At 38.5% G+C, this 24,562-nt stretch overlaps 3 protein-coding genes across 4 annotated transcripts; all 3 read left to right on the forward strand.

Moving 5' to 3' along the window:
* Positions 1–95: 95 nt before the first annotated feature.
* LOC109986455 (meiotic recombination protein REC8 homolog) lies at positions 96–9,458 on the forward strand. The gene is made up of 18 exons (XM_065957877.1): positions 96–536; positions 1,865–1,933; positions 2,013–2,155; positions 2,233–2,308; positions 2,383–2,503; positions 2,596–2,647; positions 4,267–4,305; positions 4,514–4,581; positions 4,682–4,760; positions 4,865–4,988; positions 5,072–5,243; positions 5,447–5,642; positions 7,309–7,515; positions 7,566–7,613; positions 7,888–7,972; positions 8,083–8,172; positions 8,413–8,522; positions 8,994–9,458. Exons 1-18 carry the CDS (start codon positions 481–483, stop codon positions 9,098–9,100), a joined length of 1,842 nt encoding a protein of 613 aa, XP_065813949.1. The 5' UTR covers positions 96–480; the 3' UTR covers positions 9,101–9,458.
* A 112-nt stretch (positions 9,459–9,570) lies between these two features.
* On the forward strand, positions 9,571–16,596 carry clk2b (CDC-like kinase 2b). 2 transcript variants are annotated; one of them, XM_065957893.1, is made up of 11 exons: positions 9,571–10,182; positions 11,595–11,685; positions 11,776–11,842; positions 11,941–12,057; positions 12,142–12,308; positions 13,655–13,749; positions 14,573–14,699; positions 14,798–14,880; positions 14,968–15,047; positions 15,117–15,207; positions 15,290–16,596. In XM_065957893.1, the coding sequence occupies exons 1-11, from the start codon at positions 10,117–10,119 to the stop codon at positions 15,461–15,463; spliced, it is 1,158 nt and encodes a 385-aa protein (XP_065813965.1). In that variant the 5' UTR covers positions 9,571–10,116; the 3' UTR covers positions 15,464–16,596. The 2 variants fall into 2 exon arrangements, with proteins under 2 accessions (XP_065813965.1, XP_020492756.1); XM_020637100.3 differs by having other exon boundaries at positions 9,580–10,182; positions 14,570–14,699.
* A 3,347-nt stretch (positions 16,597–19,943) lies between these two features.
* si:ch211-81a5.8 (uncharacterized protein LOC560648 homolog) lies at positions 19,944–24,448 on the forward strand. Its single transcript, XM_020637145.3, has 4 exons — positions 19,944–20,459; positions 20,703–21,082; positions 21,857–21,944; positions 23,317–24,448. The coding sequence occupies exons 2-4, from the start codon at positions 20,850–20,852 to the stop codon at positions 23,539–23,541; spliced, it is 546 nt and encodes a 181-aa protein (XP_020492801.2). The 5' UTR covers positions 19,944–20,459; positions 20,703–20,849; the 3' UTR covers positions 23,542–24,448.
* The last annotated feature ends 114 nt before the right edge of the window (positions 24,449–24,562 follow it).

Consider the following 24,562-nt stretch of genomic DNA (forward strand, 5'->3'; position numbering starts at 1 on the left):
TATAAGATCGAGTTTTGAGCTGTTGTTATTATAATGGGTTGATTATAAAGGTTAATATATAAAAGAGCACTGAAGAGTCAAATAGCACATGTTGGGACAGAGGTTACTCTCACTAATGTAGCTGTACAATATAAACAGTATTTCTCAATTACTTAGTGCTTCACATGCATTTACTCTTCCAACCAGATGTTTCTGTGTGACTTAAACCTAGTTGTTACTCTTATTAATAAGACACTGCAAATCAGTGTTTTCAAATTGGCTACAGTATGTTTCATTTCTTTATAGCATTTGATCAGAAACATCTCTGTATTTGAAGTTGTCCTCTGGCGGATTAGCCAATCAGCTTGTCCCAGAGAAAGATTAATAAACCGACAAGCATCCAAGGATTTCTCAAAGACAAAAAAAAATCCTCTCTGATGCTGCTGTAATTTTTCTATCCTTAAGGGCTCATTCCGAGACTTTTCTCACATTTTCGCAATAATGTTTTACTACCCCACAGTTTTAAAGCGTCACTCGGGATGTTTTTCTACAATCTGGTGAGTTAAAAGTCCGTTCACTGTTTTTTTTAATCGATTTTAAAATAGAGGAAAATGTTGAAGATGTAGCCTTATCTGTTATGTTGCCATGAAACAATTGTACCATAGTTTAAGGCTACGACGCTTGAAATTAAAAATGAAATCCACATTTTACGGAAGTGTTCATAAGTTTTACCTGCTACATGTACATTGAGTAACATAATGATGTAGATGAAGTGACTACAAAGTAAACTGGGGTTTTTTTATAAATTGGTAAGAACGTAAGAAGTTTGTCTGAAACATTGATACTTAATATGTTTGCTGACTGAAGTAAATCATATTTCCATTGATCTGTAAGGGAGGTTTTTTTTTTGTGTCTGTGTTTTTAGGAAATGTATTTTTCGCTGTTGTAACCATTTTATTCATTTAAAACACAATTTCAGATCTCCACCATATCAGTTATATGCTTTAATTGTTTAATTAATAACTAATCTTATGAATGTGTTGTAGCCTAATGTTAGATTTTGAAGCTGCCACACACTTTGGGTGAGTAACCTTCACAGTGCTTCAGAAAAAAAAGAAAAGATGAGTGCAGGTGCAGCTGAAGAAATTAAAATAAAAACACCGAGTTTGAGCCTTTGAAGCTTGTTTTTCAAAAGACAACATGCTTTGAAGTTCAAAGGTCAAATAAGTCTCAATGGGGGGGGGGAATCGTATTTTTCTTTTAAGATTATTTGGCTGTTAAAGGACACTTGAAGGAATAGAGTATCGTTTTTACTTTAAAAAAAAAATCTATATAGCCTTGGCTTTAAGTAAGAGCATGTTGTAAGAGCAGATTGACAAAAGTTTAAAATAAAAAAATAAAAATCCGCCATTATTTATTTATTTTCATGTATTACTGACACCTGCAACTGACTAGCATCTGAGTACATAATTGGCTGAGTATGTGGTACCCTGTTGGTCGTTTATAACAGTGTAATTATACAGGACTGAAAAAAAATACAACTGTTTGCACATTTCAAATGTAAACCCATCAGCTGATTCAAGTTTACCCAAGAAATGTGTTTAAAAAAAAAAACACAGATTTTAGCCGTCAAAACGTTTTTTTCTGATTATTTCTTCAGTTTAGCCATAAAACACTAAACGTAGGCTGTTAATAAAGAACTTCGATGTGGAGTCAGATTCTAAATGTATTCATATAAATCAGGGAACTTGAAAAAAGCTACAGTAATGACAGAACATGTCAGCAAATACATCAATGTTGAACAATGCCCCCAAAATGACCCAATATCGCTTTTTGCCCTGATGAGAAAAAGGTCACATTGTATCCTTTCTCGTCTACTTTTCAGGCTGGTTGCTACAAAAGGCATCAGAGTTACTCGTCGTGACTTCCTGAAAGTCAACGTCAAAGTGACCTGGTAAGAAGTGTACTTTGTCACTGTCATGTCACTGGACTGAGTTTGGATTTGTTCAGTTATGATAAAATATCCCAAACAGCGATGACATCGTGAACTACGTGCTGGAGCGGGTACCACCACCTCTGCCAGATCTGCCTCGACCTCGCTTCTCCCTCTACCTCTCCTCCCAGCTGCAGTATGGCATCATCCTCGTATTCCACCGACAGTGTGTCATTTTCCTTGGTAAAAATGATAATGATCATAATAAATGATGGAGGGATGGGCTCTGGTTATTGATGTTGGCCCCATCTTCTTTCCAGAGGAACTTCAGTCAGTCGTGGGCCAGCTGGTGAAACAGAGGACTTCCCAGAAAATTGATATGGATGAACACAGCAGGTGAGACTAGGTGCTCAACGTGACCAAAATCGTCCTCCACTTACAAACCCATTAAAACTCCTGTTTCCTCTCAGACTTGCTCTGGACTTCCCAGATGCCCTGACTCTCCTGGAAGAGGCAGAAGGAGCTCCAGACCCTTTGTTTGGAGTGATGTCTATGCATGATTCAATGCCCAGTCCTACTACTCTGATAGAGGTACCAAAATACACACATTTTGGGTGAAATGTAATGCATAGCAGTCATTGGGGGACATCTTTAAATCATCTCAATAATTCTGTGTCTCTAAGATGGGAAAGGACTTTCTGAGAGAAACCTCTCCGGAGCATCCTGAACAGACCAGTCCTTCTGTTGCCGCAGCTCTAGACAACGGTATGACTGAATGTTCTTCATAAACATATAATGCTCATCTCTTCAGGGTGTTGGATTATTGCAGAAGGAAACTGAATGTAATGCAGAAGCGAAAAAAAATGATGATTGATTAACTGCCTGGTAAATGAATGAATGCAATCAATGTCTCTCACAACTGCTTAAAGGTACAAACACAAAATGAAATGAAATTGAGTTATAATTGAATAAAGGATCAAATGTATCCTGAACTGATAACACAATACTATGATGCCATTAAAATATGATGGTTTAAAAAGACAAAGAGAAATTGAACATACCATGAGAAGCTATTCTTTTAGGGATGTTGTCATCTCTTTGGTTGTTTCATGGTTTCTCTTTAATCACACATACTATTTAAAGGCAAGTTACAAAGGAGAATGTCCTGCAGTTGTTGCTTGAATCAAATAAATAAATACTTATAATCCAAGCGGTCTCTTAAACCTTGTAAAATTGTATGTCTATGGAATTCCCAACTTACCTCCATATTTTCCTAAAGCTCAACCAAAACAGAACAATTGCTTCTACTGTCTCTCTGTAGTCTTTAATTCTATAACTTGTGCAAGTACATGTATGGTTTTCTTTAATAGGATCCCCATTAGCACCAGCATATTGGCTATTCTTCCTGGGGTCCAACACACATGTAGTCATACACACTTATACAAAGAAAAAAAAACCCAATCAAATTTCCTGAAATACTGATTTACTGTAAACCCCAACTGCCTTGACTGACAAGCAGGCAGAGTGATACCTTATCCCCTGATTTGCATCTCCCTGATTAGAAGGCGCTTGAGTGCTGAACACATCGTTATTTTTGGAATGTAAGTCTGGCAGTGGGATGGGATGGGCCACCAGGATCTCATTCAGGAAATCACATTTTGTACATACAAAGCATACAAACAAAACACAAAATGGTTAGTCCCATCATTGGATTACGTTTTCTGCCTCAGTTGTGTTCAATTCACTGCTGGACTTCACTGTGATTAAAAGGAAGGGATTTTGTTCAATAGATTTAGAATTCAATGTGTACCAGTTAAGCTGCAACATCCTGCATGGAAAAATTAATCTAATGTGGAAAATTGATGGGCTTCAGTAACCAAGGGTGACAACACTGAGGCCATGCCAGTGTTTTATGCAGTCTGTGTTCCCAGTCCGTTATAATGCATGAAGACATTTTGTTTAATGGTTCAGATGACTTTTGTGAAGTACAATAAGACAATGTGCTAAATGTGAGCTCTTGACTATTATTCTTAAGCACTCCCAAAATGTTATAAATCTGATTTTAAAACGTAAAAAGCAGTTGTGTTTGTTGGTAAATTAGTGATTTATTACAAAAATGTCTGCCATCCATCCATCCATCCAACCAATGAACAATAGTGTAAAAATATTGTAAATATTTGATACTTGATGAGTAATGCACAACTAGAATAAGACAATTATTTGCTGTTCAGCTTTAATTAAAACTCATCTTTATAGAAAGATGTAAAATGTGTTCAATTATGAACAGTATGTTGGATTCTGTATGTACGGTTTGTTGATACAGGTCTTAGGGAGACATAGTTCTTATAGAGCAGATCCAGGCAGTTATGCAGAGCCACAGAGAGATACTGAAGGTCAGGTCAGAGCCGAATGCCTTCAACAACATCCTCTTAATTAGCAGAGGCTGATGCTGCAGTGTCAGGAAGTGTTGTGAAGCTGAATGCACTCTACAGAAGAGAGCACTCTAATTGCAGCTTGATTATCTGTATACTCCTGCTGGTTTGTCAATTCTCTAAAGTAATGTGTTTTTCTTTTTTTAAAAGTCATGATTTTTCTCATTAGGCATAACTGCATCTCCAGAAACCATCACTCTGAGAGAGATGGAGCCGGTCGCTATTCCCATCGCAGAGGTACAGCCGTCAGAAGACATCTATACACATTTTAGATCATATGCTCTATAGTTCCTGAATTTCAATCATTTCCTCCTCTCTTTCTCCTTTTTGTATGAAGTTTGAGGGCGTGGAGCTCCTCGATCAGCAGCCATATACTATGGACGTCCTCTTGGCCCAAACAGACCATTTTCCAGAAGGTTTGAGTCAAAAAATAGGAGCTATTTTTCCTCTAAAACAAAGGTGTCAGTTTGGGGGTTTTGGGATGGGAAGGAATTAGAATATCTCCTCTGTATTTTAACAGGAGAGTTAGAGATACCAAGAGAGGAAGTAGCACCAGGAGACCGAGAGAGGGGACTGGAAGAAGGTGGAAGAGACGCAGACCTGGAGAGAGAGGGAGCAAAGGAGCCCACAGCGTCCACTCTTGAGTAAATGATTCAGATTCATGTGGAAATAAAAGCAGAAACAGACGAACACGAGCACACACTGACTATGTCTCTATCATTATCAGATTACAGCCCACTGCTACTCTCTCTGGTGAAGAAGCCATGTTGCTGCCTGATGAAGAGTCTGCAGAGATGCCTGGACCCCCCACAGACCAGCTCACCCCCGTGTCGGCGCCCCCTCTCCCTTCCCCTCAGCCTGCAGCAAGGGGACGTGAGAGACCAACTCTGGAGTTAGAGGTGCAGGCTTGTGTTGTTTTTCTTGAAGAGACAGAAATATGGTACCTCTTTTCCCGGTTTATGGGTTGTAATAAGTACGAGTACTTCATGAGAATGAGTTAAGAACATTTATTGCCAGGTTGGTTCCTTGTTATGAATTGGTACTGAGAGTACAGTTGGAGAAAAGTTCTGGTATATTTCCTCACACATACACACACACACAGGATGTTCCTCCTGCCGAGGTGAAGAAGAAGAGGAAGAGGCAGCTGATCTTCTTTGACCCGGAGACGCAGATCCCGCAGGCGGTGCTGCAGCAGCAGATCGACAACCCTCAAACTGAGACCAGAAAACTAAACCTCCCACTTCCCTCTCCTCAAAGGCTTCTCCCTGCTGCTGAGCTGTTCAACAATCCCTGCAACTGTCAGTGACACACACACGCACACACGCGCACACACACACGCACACACACACACACACACACACACACACGCACACACACACACACGCACACACGCACACACACACACTATAACCTCTGTCTGAGAGTTGATCACTGAAGTAACAAACAACTTAGCAAAGAGTTATTGCCTCTCTTATGAGTTTAGTATTAGTTTTGTGATAAATGTTATCCGGAAAAAAAGAGTAATATTGTTTAGACATGGTAGAGCTTTGGTATGAAACAAAGGTGTGAATAAAAAACGCCACTAACTCCCTTAAAGTGTGTGTAACCTTGAAGTAGGACACATGCTAATATAATCTCCATAAATAGTTCATGTAATTAGAGTGAATGAATGCAAAGTTAAGTTCTTTAGATCAGGGTCCCGTTGGGTCTGATGCAGCAGTATATTTCCAAAAGCACAGAACAGAACAGAGCACAAAACAAAACAATAACATGAAGAGTCCTTAGGAACAAATGAAAAACAAAGACAAAGAGCCATGTGAATCGATGTAACATGATGTAAAAACACACCAGTAGGACATGACAAAAGGCAAAGCTCTGCATGAGTTACCGCAGTACAGATAGGGTCAAGCATGACCAGTCAAAATACTTTATGACACCGTTTAGCATCACACTGTGAGATATTTGACCTCAGCATGTCAGCATCATCTTTCATACTGACATTGCTATGAGTCATTCTATTCTTCAGAGCTAAATGCTAACTGTGACAAGTCTCCCTTCTGTTTAGCACACATCATGTTTACCCTGTTAGTTAAGCTTGTTAAACATTTTACTACAAGCATTCATCACGTAGTCCAGCAGCCCTTCTGAAATGCCTTTAGTCTTTATGTTTATGTTTAAGACCTGATGAGGTCACTGGATGACAGGCAAAGGCATTGGCTATCCCGGTTCATCTTGAGGGGGGGGGGGGTACCTATACTAATTTTTTGATGTAACACATGCAGTAGTTTGTTGAGGCATTTCAGTCAAGACGGGCGCAGAAATTCAACCAACAGACTGACGTTGCCATCTGTGTAGCCAAGCCATCAGAGTGTCTAAATATAAACACTGAAATGTTGTCAGATTTATGGTGATTAATTCATTTAATTACCGTGAACAAATGGCTGAGATACTGGCCGTTACTCTATGCCAGGAGTATGCCGTGTGCAAGCTCAATGCTAGCTTCTAACAAACACTTAATAATTAGTGCATTACAACAGATTTCAAGCTGCGGGTAAATGTTTGGCTTGGACTGAGGCAGCCGTATTACATCACTTCACTCTTTTCACTCTTTGTTTAGACAATGACATACAGCATCACCATCGTTACAATAAACATCAGTAATCCACCAAATAATCTTCACAAAAACACAGGTCATTGTATAATATAACCTTAAAAATTACAGCACTGTTTTTCATAAACCATGAGGAGTTTCCCTTTTTCTGTGTTGCACTTAAAACATATTATGTAGTCAAACAGTTCGGCATATTTCCTGTAAAATGTGAAAAAAGCTGCTCATTCTCTCTCAGTGGGGTTATTTGTGTTTTAAGGTGAGCTTGTTTTTCTTCCCCAACAGTGCTGCTAGTTTTATATGACATTACTCAAGTTACCTTGTTCAAAATAAACCACAAAGATTATTCCCTGCAGTCTTGCCTGAAGAGGTGCTGTTTCTATGGAGACGAGCAGCGATTATCAGACCTGTCTCAGGCCCGGACCTGCAGGTCGGAGAGCAAGGGCCCGAGTCCACCGACTCTGAGAAGGAACGACAGCGAGAGATGGAGGAGGCGGCCCAAATAGAGGAGATACTTGAGCTCAGCCCCAAGGAGGTGTGGGAGTGTGTGTGTGTGTTTATTTGTGCGTCAGATCTGAAAAGCCTTTAAGAAAAAAATGACTTTGTGTGTGAATGCAGGTCCCCAGAGATGTGGCAGAGGAAGAGATGTTTGACATTTCAGGTAAACTTTGTAAAAGTAAACATGACACTGTATTCACTGTATTCAATTTAAACCAGCTGGTGGAGGTAAGTCGGTGTCAATGTGTTTCCACTGCAGTTGCATTCAGCCGGGTCAAAGGTCGGGGTTAGGCATGTATCACTTATGGTTAAGGGTTAGGGCAAGCCTTCAGAGAATGAATATGAGCCAAAGACCTGAAATGTGTGTGTGTGTGTGTGTGTGTGTGTGTGTGTGTGTGTGTGTGTGTGTGTGTGTGTGTGTGTGTGTGTGTTTTCAGCTCATGGTTCCCTGCCACTGGAGGGCTCTGATCTAAGGGAAATGTCTCGGGAGATCTCCCCCATGCTCACATCAGAGAGAGAAGAGTATGTAACACACACACACACACACACACACACACACACACACACACACAGAAAGTTGTATGAAGTGTGTGTTCGCCATCATGCTCATATACACATCTGTGTGTTGTCAGGACCCCTGTCTCTAGGTCAGTATCTGCATTGAAGGACATCCCAGAGGTGCCTGATGAAACGCTGCAAAGAGCTGCAGCAGAGTCTCCTTGGTAACGAACGCAACACTTTAACAGAGAAGTTTGTTACTTTAAGTCTTTTCAGTTGGTCTGGGATTGGAGCTAAAACCTACATGCTTGTGTGTGTGTGTGTGTGTGTGTGTGTGTGTGTGTGTGTGTGTGTGTGTGTGTGTGTGTGTGTGTGTGTGTGTGTGTGTGTGTGTGTGTGTGTGTGTGTGTGTGTGTGTGTGTGTGTGTGTGTGTGTGTGTGTGTGTGTGTGTGTGTGTGTGCAGGCTGCTGCCGGAGTTGACAGAGCAACAATCGTCACCTGTGCTTTTTCACTCTCTTCTCCCACGAGAGGCCGACCGCCGAACTGTCAGCAACATTTTTCAGAAGCTGCTGGGTGAGGCATCGGTTTCAGTTATCAATGAATCCTCCTCCCATCAGTCATGTTGAAACTGTGTTAATGTGACAGCATCAACACTAGTAGAAAGCTCTTTAATCAATATGTAGTCTTTATTCCACTATTTTCAAGAGTAGAGAGTCAGATCTCTGAAAATCTAATCTGTCATTAGTGGGAGCTGCAGAAATGAGATGGTTGACAAATGAGGAACTATTAAGACCAGTTAAAAAATTTATGTTCAATAATTCAAGCACAAATAATTGTATTTAGAGTAAGAATAACTCAAACATTTTTAACTGAAATATGAAGTGCTATGTTTGTGTCTTTGGAGGTTGGAGAGATTTTATATTTAATGTTTAAGTTCTGTTACCTTTTAGATGAAACATTGAATTACTATTTTCCTGTTTTGTTGTTTATGTGATCGTCTGTTTTTCTTCATGTCTCATCTTAACATGTGTCTCTTCTCTGTAGAGACTTTATCGACCAGGAAGATTTGTGTCGAGCAGGGCAATCCTTATGGCGACATTCAGATTTTACCTGGACCGAACTATGAAGAGGTGATCCAGACTTTGGTCTGATAGAAGATCATTGTTAAAGTCAAATGTTTTGTTATTGATCACATCACAACATTTGTTCTTGGTGTGTCTAGTTAACATGTTTGAAAGAATTCAATCCTTTTTTTAATAATTTAATCTGATGTTTAATACATTTTAATACCTAAAACTGTTAAATATAATTCTTCTTTTTTAAAACTTTGACCAAAATGTTGGTACCAACGTTATGAGATTTTACAAGAAGAATTAAAAATAACTTATGTTTTTATATTTAAGGACTCATGTTATGCACTTGACTCTCTGTTCCAGCTATGTGTCTGTCCCTTTAAACATGAACTTCAAAATAAAAGTTTAATAAGTCGTCTGTCGGTTATTTCTGTGAAGAGAGCATGCCCTGAGTATTGAAAAGTATCTGCAGCATGCAGAGCAGGACAGGTGTGTGAAAACATATTGCAGGGGTTAAGGAGGTGCAAGGAGGACGGTTTGTAAGTTGAGTGAAACTGGATCCCTCCTCCTCTTTCTCCCCTCCGGCGCTCCCTCGGACCACATCTTGATTCTCCTCATGAAGACTTTCTCAGGGGGTTGTGACCAAAGTGTATTATTAGTGTCTGTCTCAGCTCTCTCTTTCACACTCTGTCTGTCTGACCTCCCTCCTCCTCCGTCATTTCATTTCATCTCATATCTCTTTTTTTTGTCTTCAGCTTTCTTGTTCATTTTTTCCAGTCTTTGACTTTTTCTTACTTTCCACTTTGGAGGTTTTCTTTTGCTTCTTGCTCTTTTTTTTTTTTTTTTTTTTTGCCTGACTTTGTAGTTGTGTCTTGTCTTCTGGTTTTTCAGGACAACAACACGTTACTTCCTAACATGTCCTCTGGTTTGTCTTTGTCTTTGCTTCAGTGCTGTTTTGTACCATCCCCTGTGTTTTTCTCTGTAAAACTCACCAGTGTCTAGTTTTTCTCCTGCTGCTTCACACTTTTACAACCTTCTCACATCCTCCTCTCTTCTGCCAAAACGCTCCTCATCTCTGAGTGGCTCTCTGTGTTATGGGAAAGACGGAGCTGTACTCTCTCTATAAAGCCTTTCTGGACTGTGTTTGCCTCTGCCTCCCTGTGAGTATCTACACCTCATGTGTTTGCATTTGCTGTGTTCTTACATCAATTCCAACTTAAATTTCTGACATATCTGCATCAAGGTTGGTTTCTCACCTGAAATAATCTGCACAATGTTATGATTCTAATTCTTTATACGCTCCTAAATCGTGTAAGGACACATCACCTGCAGACTGGATGTTTATATGTGTCACTTGCTCGTCTGTGTCATGCCCTGCAGTAAATGTCTCCTCAGCACATGCTGGGCTTCTGATATTAATAACAGTCTCAGTATGTGGATGGAAATAGAGCCTCAGCTCCTCCAAAGAGGCCAGAAGTCGCTTGACATTTCTTATAACCTCTTTTAGAAGAAGCCCAGGTCATCACACTGAATCTTGATGTGTGAGCTTTGCACTCAGCTGGATGTTATTTTACGACAGGTGAAATAATGAGTCTGCAGCTTGAAAGCAATGTGTCAAATAAAGTTTATGTTAGTACATACTTATTTTACTTTATGTATTCACCCGCATGTAGGTTTAAAAACATTAGGCTAAGCCAGCTGACCACCTTTTTGCCCTTTCAGAGGGCAAGGGTCAGAGGTCACTAAGTCAATACTTTAGTTTGACACTTAAGGATGGGACAGGAGCAGGTTGATCTTTGAAGAGGTTTTTTCTAGACTTAGAATGTTATTATGGCAACTTTATTTCAATGAGGATGAGTTGACCATGTTTAACTTTCATTATTTTCATTCATATCGATAATCTTTAAAGTCCTCATGAGGGACTGTAAACCGCTTTCAAACGTTCCAACATACAGTCCTTCATGTATTTATTTCATCACTCTTTATTGTTGTAGGGTGACCTAATGTTCACCTGAGCGACAATCAGGAATCACAATCAAGTTTAAGTGTTGTATTCAACACTAGTGTTAGGATTAATACATGTAGGATACTTAAAGTAAAAAACACTCATCATGTCTAATCTCACTTTAATCGTATTAAACTCCTGTGTGATAACTTCATGTAGAAATGTCATGTAATTTGTTATTTAAAACTTTGTAAGTACATTTAGAGATTACATTCATTTTCTTTGTGTACAGAAACTTGAGCAATAAAGATAATCATGTTTATTGATGTTTTTCACATGTTGAATCTTATAAAGGTAACATTTCTTTGAATCACTGTTTTTGCTTCATCTGCTGGATAGCTTTGTGCCTTTTTACACTCGATCATTAGTGTAGCATCTGAAGCTATGGCTATACATTATATGATTTTAAGTATTCAAATAAATGCATTGCAGTCCAAAGTGTGCCTCTTAAATGTAAAAAAAAAAAACTTGAATTGTTAAATTGTACTGGAAACAGCCAAATAGTACTTAAAGTAGTTGAGAGTTATTTTGTCCGCATGTCATTCATGTGTTGAACTTTGTTTACAGCAAAGCAGCGATGAGGCAGAAGGTGATAATGAGAGGGACACTGAGAGCGGCCACCTGATCTACAGAAGTGGGGACGTCCTGGAGGACAGATGTAGGTATCAGTTCAGTTGGAAATGTTGGCAGAGTATTTAGAAATAAATAAAAAAAACCTGCTTTACCTTCAACATAATCTGTATTTCAGATGAAGTAGTCGACACTCTTGGGGAGGGAACTTTTGGGAAGGTGGTAAAATGTTTGGACCACGGCAGGTACATTGTATTCATGTTGTAATGAAAAGTCGACACATTTGTAAAATAGGCTAACGTAGAGCACTATCACGTCTTTAATACAATGTTTTGATTCACAGAGGACGAAGCAATGTTGCTCTGAAGATCATAAAGAACTTAGAGAAATACAGAGAAGCAGCCAAACTTGAAATCAACGTGCTGGAGAAGATCACTGAGAGAGATCCAGAAAACAAACAGTGAGTTGTTTCATCAGTGTTGGGATGTTGCTGCTCTTTTTCTGTCTGGTTCTTGTCATTTCTGTGTTTATCCTCTCTCATCAGTCACTGTGTGCAGATGCTTGACTGGTTTAACTACTACGGCCATGTATGCATCTCTTTTGAGCTGCTGTCTCTCAGCACCTTTGACTTCCAGAAAGCAAACAACTTCCTGCCTTATCCCATTAACCACATCCGACACATGGCCCGTCAGATCTGCCACGCTGTCAGCTGTGAGTCCACTCTACTTTTTCCTCTTGTTTCTCAGGATTAACTTCAGTGTTGACAGTAGGCCTAAGCTTCTTATCTACAGCTATGACAGTGATACAGCAGCAAATAAGCTGGCTAAATGAAAGGGTGACTGCTACCTGAGGATGACAAAAGTGTTTGCCTGATTTATGTTCTCAAAACAAAGTAAAATCAAACACAACCAAGGCTGTGTAATGAATGATTATTGTATTTTTTAATTATCTAGTCTTAATATTCTTGATTTTGTTTTCTGAATTCATGTGAATTGTTTTTCAGAAATGTTGAACACCTGATCCTAAAGAACTCAAGTTTTCCATATTGGTCGCTGCAAGTGTGTTATTTCTCAATCGTAATATATATTTATGGATATATATTTGGACCACAGGGTGGGGCTGGAGTGCAAAACAGGGTTAGAAAACGCTCTTTTTAAAGTTATGCAGTTGTGTCCGTGGCTAGTGGCCCACATGAACCTGCAAATGAGCTCACAAGCTAACAAGCTAACAAGCAAGACATGACAAGTGCAGAAACCAGACTTATTGGAAGGTCTGTTAGTAGCCAACAATTTACTGCAGTCATCATATTGCTCATAGGATATTAAAATGAAAAGTTCTTCACAAGGAAACAACATCACAAACACAGCAGAAAGGCTAAATTTAGTTAGGCAACTCTTAGCTTAGCTGTAACAGCTAGCTGCACCACCCAGTCACTCAAAGTTCATGGCCACAGCCTAACATACAGTATGCATAACCTTTAACATATATGTATATGTCTTAAAAAGATAAGGTGTCAAAAAATTTCACCAGTACAGATTTGAAGATTAGTGGAATTAACGGTAGAGACCAAAACCACGGCTGTAAATGTGTATTTTTTTCTGCTGTGAAGATGGACTCCGGTGCCTTCAGCCCTTTCACCTCTGTGCTTATTCCCCCGTTGTGTTCACTTCTACTTGTTAACATAAGATCAAATCAGCCCTGTGTCTAATTAGCCCATGGAATAGTCTTTTAACTTTTATCACATAACTAGTAACATCAAAAATGTCTGTATTTTTTCAATGCCTAGTAGTTACTCTTCTCTACCTCGTAAGATTAGTTTTTATAAGTTAATGTCTTACTTCTTAACAAGACAGTCATTTTGACTCAGTAATAAAACAGTTCATACTTAGGTATTCTTTGCTGCTTAATAAAAGTCATATTTCAGCAGAAAAAGTGGCTCCATTAGGACCATTACGTTTAACTTTTTTATAACTGTTTCACTAACAGACATCTCAACCAGAGGAGGGCGTCTCTGGCCTGATATAACTCAATGTACCCCCCCTCCTTCTCCACTGCAGTTCTCCATGACAACAAGCTGACTCACACGGACCTGAAACCTGAGAACATCCTCTTTGTCAACTCAGATTTCTCCATCATATACAACTCTGAGAAGGTATGACAAAGCTGCAGGCAGGAAAGAAAAGCAGGATGTTAAATAAGCAGGGATTAACTCAGGCAGAACAACCCTGGAGATTGCTTTGTGGTTGCCCATTTAGATGCAAATTTTTCTCCGCAGAAACGTGTGTGTGTTCAGTTTATGACGAACATCCAAGAGGACTGTGTGTTTTGTGTGGATTTCTTTTGGGACAATGTGCGGTACCTTAGAAGGAACGATGATGTGTTTCTAATTCTCTCTATGATAGAAAAATGTTATTGCTAAAATTTGGAAAAATCTGAAAAACAAATTGATTGAAAAATGAAGAACAAGGAGAAAAACTATGAAACCGGTTTGAAATAAACACAGGTGAGCAAATCACATTTTTAAAAGAAATCAAGTGATAACAAGGGGGGGGGGGTTCATATCCAGTAGGATCTTCTATTGGTATTTATACTGTAGGTTTCCCTGTATAAAAATGACAAGTTGTGTATGTCAAGGGATTTGGGGGGTTTTGGGCATTATTACCAACACTGGTGTGCATTAAAGTTCTTTCTCCAAATAATGTGGGCGACATCTCAAATCTAGCTGCTGGCATGTTCACGATCTCTTTAATCTTCAGACACCTCATGTTTTCAGTGCCATGAGTCTTCATCATACAGTAGTTGTGTTGAAAGCCGTGAGCTTGTACTTTGCTGGGTATATGTCACCATAATGGATAGAATTGAAAGGCAAAGCTATGAAACCAGCCTCCGACTTTTTCCGACTTCAGTAATCCTTTAAATGATGAGTTAAAGCTCAGAACCTGTTCAGTTGTTAAACCCCTATCTGCTCTCAGAAGTGTAATGAGAGGAGAGTTAACGACACCTCCGTGCGGCTTGTTGACTTTGGCAGCGCCACCTTTGACCATGAGCACCACTCTACCATCATCTCAACACGACACTACCGAGCTCCAGAGGTCATACTGGGTGAGAGATATTGCTTAAGACCAGGGACTCAGTGGGACCTTTCAGAAGGGTTTTGTTGTTTGTGTAGTTTTTTCATTTGCTTCCTTTCTTTGCCACAGAGTTGGGTTGGAGTCATCCTTGTGATGTGTGGAGTATCGGCTGCATCCTTTTTGAATACTACAAAGGCTTCACACTATACCAGGTCACATGGGAGTTAATTATGGCAAAATGATCTGAAGTGTAGATGTTGACATGAGCATCATTATTCATTTGTGTGTTTATTTTATAGACTCATGACAATAAGGAGCATCTTGCTATGATGGAGAGTATACTGGGACCAATACCTCGGAGAATGATACAAAGGAGCAGGTAACACACTCCTGCAAATTTTAACACACAATATCACAAGTGAACTTTGTATTGTTATTTAACTTACAGAAAGCAGAAGTATTTCCACCGGGGGCGTCTTGACTGGAATGAGTGCTCCAACGCCGGACGTTATGTGAAAGCAAAGTGCAAACCATTAAGGGTGAGCTAAGGAAGGAGAAAAGATTTTAGGCTTGACCCGAGAACTTTAAGATCCTCAAACATGTTTCTCTTTGTGTTTTCAGAAGTACTTATTATCACATGGGACTGAGCACCACCATTTGTTTAATCTCTTAGAGAGGATGATGGAGTATGAACCGTCAATACGCATCTCTCTTCCCTCTGTGCTGTGTCATCCCTTCTTCATTAATCCAGGGAGGACTCAGGTCTGGAGAAACAGCTGTGACATGAGCAGATGACCCTATGAGGATCACACGTGTGTTTACAAGTTTTAGTTTTGATGTTGTCACACTAGCACAAAACTCCTGAAAAGTTTCCCCAAATGTCAAGTGAGCTGCATGTATGAACGCAAACAGGCGATGTTTTTCATCCCAACTTTACACAAAGGTTTTTCTGCCAGGCCCCTTGTAAAAAGTCGGGGCGAGATGATACATGAACGCAGCAGGTAATATTAAGGTCAATTCATTGCAAGGGAATGTGCAGGGTTGATGTTTTTCATGGCCAATGTGATCTTTGTGCACTGAAATGACTATTTTCTGCTTCTAAAATGTTCTTTTCCACTTAATTGATACTGTGAATACGTCCAATTACAAGTAGCTTTAATATAAAGGCAAAAAAGTGAGAATATAGTATCGGACTCTAAAGCTTCATCCGCCTTGTTGGATTTCCACATCGTCTTTTTTATGGCATGTCTTGCTTCCTGAGTCTGATGTCTGTGAATAAGCAACTCAGAAAGATTTCAAGGGCAGGCTGTCCTCAAGTGGAGTGCATGTGTGAAAACAGCTTCACATCCAATTTCAACAAGAGGACACTTAAAATGTATATATATTTTATTCAGAATGCACAACAGGAAAAGCTTGCTTATGCAATGAAACGCCTTTGTCTTTGGGGTGAACATGCCTTGAGCCATTTGATTTTGAATGGATGTGATTATGAAGAGGATTTCTGATGAGCTCAGCGGAAGGACCCTTTGGAGATGTTGCTGTGATGAAACTTGAGGGTACTGGGTTGAAGTAGGTCATTTAAATCCAACACTGAAACCAGAAGACAGTGCAGCAGAAAGACAGATTTATATGATCTGTCAGAGATGGTTGGGTTGCAGAGGCAACGTGAAGAGAAGCGTATTACATTGATTGAACTGTAAGTGGAAAAAAAGTATTCTTGGAAATGAATACAATGTACCTGCTGTGGTCCAAACATTGTACCACGTTCCCAAAAGTTCCCTCCCCAAGAGTGTCAACAATTTCATCTGAAATACAGATGAGTTGAAAGCAAAGCAGGATTTTTTATTTTATTTCTATATATGCTGCCAACATTTCCAACTGATCTGGAAAAAAAAAGTATTCTTTATGATTAAAGTAAAACGAGTCCATGCTGTTTTATTCACAGTACTGTCACAAACTTCCAGTTACATATTGAATTGCCACTTTGTTTACTGGAAGCCCTTTGTATAGTCTTTAACTGATTGAATGTACTTGAAAACAAACATATGCCTATTAACGCAATCAACAGAGCAACATTATCATTAATACAGAGTCATGTTTCTATCCAATCGTTTAGTCTCTATGAGCTCTGATTTGGTCTCCACCTAGACTAAATACGCTATATTTGCAATACAAATTAGTCCACAACCATAAATATATTAAGTGGAGATTGAAAAAGGGGCAACACATTGATTGAACATAAAGAAACCAATAGAGGCTTGGCTCAGTGAAAATGTGAATGAATAATTCCTGGCTGCATGGTTTAAATAATTGTATAACTGATATTGTAAAAATACTTGAGTTTTGGTTAATGGGTTAAAACATACACCACTAATTTTCGTCTGTACAACAAATACTAAAATACTTATCTCTAAAATTTAGAGGAGAGATATAAAAGCTTTAGCTTTACAATTAAGATAATATCCTTTAGTTTTATGAAATAAGTCAATGTGAAAATGATTTGTGTTTTTTGTATACAATTTGTATTTAATTACTTTAGTTGTAGTTTTATTCTTATGTTCTTCCTCGAACATCCTCATCCTTGGGGATTTTGATTTAGTGCAGCGGAGCAGAGAGCATAGTCACAAGGCTGAGTGAGTGTGTGTGCTGGACAGTTTTCCTCTTCAGCCTTGGCTCAGCCTAGAGACTGTTTTGGGGGAGGTTGCGTAAACCGCTGGTTCCCAAAGTGGGAGTTGCAAGCCCCCAAGAGGGGATGCCTTCCAAAATAACAAATACAAATCTCAAATAAATTAAAATTGTATATTTTACCCATCATTGTAAAAACAGATCACTTAATCATTAAGTGAAATGAAAATTAAATTGTATAAAAAATACTTCAAATGTCAGTTTGCACATGTCAGCAACAATGTAGCTGTCTGTTGCACTTGTTCACATCTGCGTGGCTATTCAGTTTTGTTTGTCCTCTCAGTGATAGTCTACTTAAGTCTACTTGGAAATTACTTGTATTCTGCTTCTAGCCTTTCTTACAATAAATGATGATAATTGTTTTGATTGTATGGTTTTTAGGCTGTTGTATTATTTAGTTTCGTTATTTTGTGTTAGTGTTTGGATAGGCCTATTAATGCCTGGGCGTGGCTTTGCACATTAGGGAAGTGGGGGTCCACAGTCTCTGGCACCCTTATTTTGGGGGTGTGAATCACTGCACCAGTCCTGATCCCAAGGGGGCTGAAGAGTCCATGTGAGTGCAAAAATATAATGAAATATCTTTCCCCTCTGGCAATAGACTTGAAACCTAAAAGACAAAATATTACTTCTAATAAGTTTTTCAGATTCACCAATATTCATAAATTTTTTAAACTTTATTTATAGCAACAATTTCTACCTTAGTACTCGTTCACTGTCACACAACAAGCCACAATACAGCACATTCAGAGTGGATGGTCAAAAATAAGCTTCAGTACAATGTGGTTCACTTCATTTCAAAATGATCCATGTTTGCCTGATGTAATAAATGGGAGACTATGAACATGTTTCAGATGTAAAGTCAGTATTGTGCTCTCCCTCTTCTCCTTTATTCGATCTGACCTGTTGACACAGGACTTACTCAGCCTCCCTCCCCTTTGTTGTAACAGCATTGGATGAGCAAACTGATCCAGGATCTGTGACTGAACACACACTAGAGGTGGCTTGGCTTTCTTTGGTAATCTTATTAAAGGATTAAGAGTTTTCACATGTCACAAATCAAAGTGGTGGGCAGCAGGGGGGGAGCGAGAAAAGGGTGAGTTGATTTTTAGTGGGTTTGTTGGAGGCCAGTGTTTGTTTCCTGATGTTAAAGCCAAATAGGGCATTAGAGTAGGTCATACTTTGTATTAACAGTAAGATTCTTCAAATATTAAAAAATATACCAAAGGATATTCAGGACAAAGGCTGTAGCACAGTTTAAGAACAAACTTCTGTAAGCCAGGAACAGGGGTTGCAAACTAGCCACGACTAAAAAATTGTATGCATGGCATCGACTTAGTTTTTATATATGGAGCAGTGTTCACTGCATGTGTCCCTGTTAAATAAACTAAAAAAACTACACTTGTGTTATTATTTTTTAATCCTTATTTCTGTTTTCTGTTGTATTTATATTTTTGCTAATACAATATTTTGGTTTTTTGAGGATTGACAAAGTAAAAAAAACAAAAAAAACATGATGTGTCCATGAGAGCTGTTTGAGTCAGTAGAGAGCAAATATATAATTGTAGTTTATGTAGTTAAAGCCTTATACAGAAAGATGTGCCAAAGTTTTATCATACACTTGTATAAGTAAGACATAGCAGCTTTCTCAATTAAAATGCAGTGATGTGTGCAAAAACTAGCGCAACACTGAGTCCACTTTTAATTAAGTTAAGATAGCCTGCATACAAATTTGAAAACCATCAGCAAGAGCAATGGTAACACCAAATTTCCCCCTGGGATTAATAAAGTATTTCCGATTCTGATTCTGATCAATGGTCCTCTTGAACCTTGAGAAGCACATCTTTTTTCTTTTGTTGGTATTGAGCATTACAAGCATTACTTTACAAAGATTTCTATCTGGACCTTTAGGAGGTTGTTTGGAAGTTTATATATTGATATCATCTGCATAGAAATGACATTTTATGTCAGTACCCTTTCTACACGAATCATTGATTTCAGAATAAAAGAGGACCAAGTATGAAACCTTGTGGGACAACTCTGTGTGTTTATCAGCCTCCATAAAATACATTGTGATCAACTTTGTCAAAGACTGCAGAAATGTTTTTAGAAAAGGTGCAACTCAGTGTTCTTCTTAGTGGATGGCTTTAACAAAGTAATTTAAGAACTTTATTGTAACACTGACAGACCTGTGTTTTCTTTTTCTGAAACCTGTCTGTAAGTAAAAATGTCACTGTAGGATAAATAGTCTTTTAAGTGATTACTTGTGAGCACATCCAAAACCTTAATGCAGTATTTGAAATATTAAAACAAAGTTTCAAAAAAACTTTACTTTAGCTATAAACAGATTTCAAGGTTTATTTAAGTATATGTTAACTACTATACTCACCAGAGGAGGCTGGTGAATAAACAAGTGATACACTGTAAGTTTAGTCAAATACAGCAGCTTTTTGTTCTTTTTTTAAGGATTTTATTTAATCTGCCTATGACTCTTTCCTTCCAGGTTTCTCTTTGTTTCATTTCCTCTCTTTGAAATCATCTCCATCTGTTTTTTTTATGAATACAAAACACACAAATACTTATAAATGTCTTCTAAGGAAGTGACTTTTTTTACAAACTGTGTTGCAAACCAGTTTCTGCTGTATTTGGACCGCCAAGGTGAGTCTAAATATAGGAACAACAGTGATGTCAGGAGGGTGAATGCAGCATGTGTCACTCAACATGACATGAACCAGCATCTGTAAATCTTGATCACAAACACGTGAGTCATTGGGTAGATTCCCTGCCATGGCTAACAGGATTCCATCTCATTAAGTCTTAAGTGGTAATCTGGAGAGTTGGGGGGTCAGAGCGGAGAGCGAGTCTGGAGCAAGAAGGCAGAAGAAGAAGAGGCTGAAACTTGGACAGATTATTTACCTCTCTGAGAGACATAAGCACCATTCTAAAATCATGTAGAGAGTTCTCTGCATTTTCTTTTTGTTTTCTTTGATTTGGTTGAAAGCTTTGGGGGATTGTCTGGTTGCTGTGGAGGCCATCTGGCTGGAGCTTTACCAGGATTTTATGCTGTGAGCCTTTGGCCAACTGTGGCCAACTGTGGCCACCTGCAGAGGTAAGAAAACTGCAGATTTGTCGATCATGCTGGAACAAGTCAATGTAGTGTATGTATAATAGGGACAAATGTCCCATTAAATAACCTGTCTAACATGTTTTTGTCTGATATTTGTAGCTTTTTGTCTTCTTTTCTTCTAATTTAAATTTTTAATTTCGTGTGATCACTAAGTCAGTGTTTGAGCTTTACTTGTGTGCTGTCCTTGTCCTTTGTATTTCTCAAACTGACTTATTTCCCCCTCAGGACCTGAGGCCGTGCGTGTCCTGAGTTTGCCTTGTCAGAACAACACAACATGCCCAAAGGAAAAAAGCATATATTCACCTATCATCTGTCAGAGAAGTAGCAGCACTGTCATTGTCTCCTGTCCTGTCCTGAGAGCTCCTGAGCATCATGGAGTCCATGGTGAGGGTAAAGAAGTCAATGAGGACGCCTATGAGGAAGCTGACCAGCTGTGTGTCAGGGGTGAAGGAGAGGAGGTTGTGTGCTAGCCACAGGAACAAGAGGGGCAGAGGTGGGGGAGGAAGATGCAACAGGTTGAGGAGGAGGTCCCCTCCTCTGCAAAAAGCTCACTACAAAGACTCGACAGTCACCCGATCGTACCAGACAGACCTGGATAAGGAGAGGCAAGTCATTTAGAAACACTAAGTGGACAAAGTAAGGTTAAAGTAGTAGCATTGAAAGCACCCTAAAAAATGTAGTATACATTTGTAAGAAGTATTTTACCGTAGTTGATGAAGCTTGTTAAATGTACTTAATTAATGTAACGTAGTGTCGTCTCTGACAATGTGTCATTACTTATACGATAGTTCTAGCTATGCATTTAAAATCTTCATCGGTAAAATAACAGGGAACTATTGCTGATTGAATGTAAACAATTAAACAATACCTCTCTTTTGTGGAGAAGAAGTTGCAAGAAATGGAATTATTCAAGTAAATGATATCAAAATAGTTCTAAAGAGTGAAGATGTTTGTTGATACTCTGTGGAAGTGGAATCAGGACAAATGTGTTGAAGCTGTTTATATCAAGCCCAGAAAAACATTACAAACTGACTTCTATGCATTTAAACCAAGTTTCACTTTGTAGTAGTGATAATCGTAAACAAACAACATGAAAAGATGTTTTCCACTCCTGGATGTTCATTCAACATTTTAGAGAGGGAAATATACACATTGGGTTTGAGTTCAAAATGTGTAAATAAGATATTCTAACAGCTGCACTGTATAGTGCAGAGTGTGATACTGCAGGAGCTGTAGTAACTCATGTGCCTCTGAGGAGCACTACTACAGTGTGTTCACATGCTTTCAAACAGTCAGTTCAACTATTTGAGCTGCAACAGAGAGATTACTTTATTTAAACTTCTTCTTTTGTTTTGCTTTTTTGTCTGTTGTGTTTACAGAAGGCTGAGGGAAGAAATGAATGCTCAGAAGAATGCAGAGAGAGCAGCTATGAGAGCTCACTTCAGGAGTAAATATAAACTGTCTGAGGTCAGTATTTTCTGCAAAGAATCCAAGTTTCAAACTGTTTTTTTAAATGCTCTGAAATCTTTCAGTCTAAATTTTGTGCAAACTGTTAAGCAGACGATTGTTTTTTGTTGTCTTCTTGAAGCAAATTGTAATTTATTTTGAACAAATTTGGAAAAACTTTTTATATTGCAACTTTTTATACTTGCAATTGTCCTCTTAAAGGTAAAGCCATTTAAACAATACAAAGTATAATTCTAAGGAGACTTAGTTCATTTTTACCAGTTTGCAAATTGCAATAACTCAGTGAGCCCGTCATACTATGGAGCCAGTACAATACTTTAATATTTCCAAACATAGGTTGGTTTTATTGGTCTGTTGTATAACAAAAATCTGTATGACATTGGATTATTTAAAGTGAGTGAATGAAGTGTGTGTGTAGATATAGTAAAATGCAAACATATTAATAGCTAAACTTAGGCAAACATAACCAAACCAAAGTGTGGTGTATACCTGTGGACAGGGTCAGTGCAGAGAGTGTGTGCTATACTGAAGTAATGCTGCATTCAAGTGTAATGCAGTTAGGAAGTTAGGAGTTGGAAAGTTGGTCTTCTGACTTCAGTGTGTTCACGTGCTGTAGATTTGGGAATTATGAATTTTGTTACAACAACAACAACAAATAATGTGGATGCTACAAGAAAGATGTTTGGAATGACACTTTTATAAGTTTTATTTGAGAAAAAAGTTGATGTTCATTAAATGAATTCATAAAAAGTTTCTTCACATTAACAAAACATATTTTGCCTGCCATGTTGATGACAAACATGACATGATTTGTGGCATCAAATTCTTTCCTGATTTTCCAAGTTGTTGTTCCAATTTAAGCAGGCATGTGCTTTTTCTAACTCGGAAACATCGTTTTTCCGATGTGTCCGACACCATGTGAATGCCGGGTAACTTCAGCACATTGGGCCCAGGTGTGCTGAAGTCACTCTTATTAATGAGCTGAAACGCAAGCCACAGGTTAGAGCCACAGCTCCAAGATATCAACTGAAAACACTACATAACGACAAGAGTCAAGTCAACTTTATTTATTTAGCACATTTAAAACAACCATGGTTGACGAAAGTGCTTTACAGAGTAAAAGACAGGACATCACAGTGCAGCTTTTATGGAAATGTGCTCTGTTCCTTTAAACAAAATTCCATACTTTAAATGTCAAACTTTACAAAAAAAACAAAACAATGAAATATCAGCACTCTACTGTAAACTGAGTTTTTATATCTACACTAAATGTTGGTGTTTCATGGGAATTATTGGTTAAAAAAAAAAATTTGACCCATAACCTATTTATCCTTTGAGCCCTGTTCTTCTTTCTGTTTTCCCTCATAATTAGGACTCCAAGGACAAAAACCACCTGCGGTCTGTTGGAGGGAAAGTTTCCCTCTCCCACAAGCTGTCGAAGATAATTCACCCTGAAACCAAAACCAAGGACAACAGCTTCAACCTGCTGAAGGCTTTTCAAGGCCTCAGCTTGAGCAAAGCATCGCTCACAGGGAGGAAACACAGCAAGACCTCCACTCCTACACCTGCGGTTGGGGATGCTTGTAAAGTCATGTGATCAATACTCGATCACAAGGATGAACAGTATGTCGCCTTCTGAAGGTCGTGACTGCTGCTACATCACGAGCTGTGCTCACATCCACATCCACATTCAGTCCAGTTGCGTACAATGAGACCATGTCATTATGACATTCTGTTTGTTTTTATTCATTGTTTTTTATGTAGCAATAATAATATTTGAATCCTTGTAATTGTATTACCTGTATACTATTTTAAGATGGTTGATCTAACCTTTAAATGTGATTCATTCTCTGAAGAATAACTTTGTTAATAAACAAGTCAGTGAAAGTGACCTCACAACTGTTGGTATATTTTCATTTAATTGATCAGATGTGATACACGATTGTAAATGGCATTCATAATGAGGTATTCACATTTCCTGAAGGGTTTGTCATGTTGTTAACCCACCTGGACCCTAATATTGTCATATACTAATTTTAATAATGTTTATTTTATAATATCATGTGGAATATCGTTTGAAAAGTACTGTAGCTAGTTCCTTTTACAGTGATGTCACATCCCTGTAAATGATACAGATCCAACAGTGTGATCTATACACAAGTAAGCAAACTCAGGGCAACATGTTCACATTTCATCTCACTGTTTCAAAAGTAACAAGACATCATTTGATTTACCCATCTGTCTCACTAGTAAGTAAACATTTGCTGTTGAATATTCTGGTCTATTTTTGTTGTTATGTGAGCAAAATCTTTTTTACACGAGCCAAGTTTTAGATATTAGGTTTTTGACTACCCTCTTGTTGTAATTAAACGAGTATTATACAACATGAAGCGGGAACTCAACCCTTGTGAAATTAGAGAAACTAAATAAAGTGACAAAAGGTTTACAGTGTTTCTATTTGTGTTAATTAGCTGTCACAAAAACGTGTAATAAAGACTTGTTTGACCAGCTGTGATCATGTTTTTACATGGTGTGTGTGCATGTTTCGATAGGCTTGACATTTGTGCTCTGTTGTGATTCTCTTGAACTTACACCTCCCTATCCATAAATCATCATCT

The sequence above is a fragment of the Labrus bergylta genome, chromosome 8 (genome assembly GCF_963930695.1).
Source record: "Labrus bergylta chromosome 8, fLabBer1.1, whole genome shotgun sequence".
NCBI classification, from domain to species: Eukaryota; Metazoa; Chordata; class Actinopteri; order Labriformes; family Labridae; genus Labrus; species Labrus bergylta.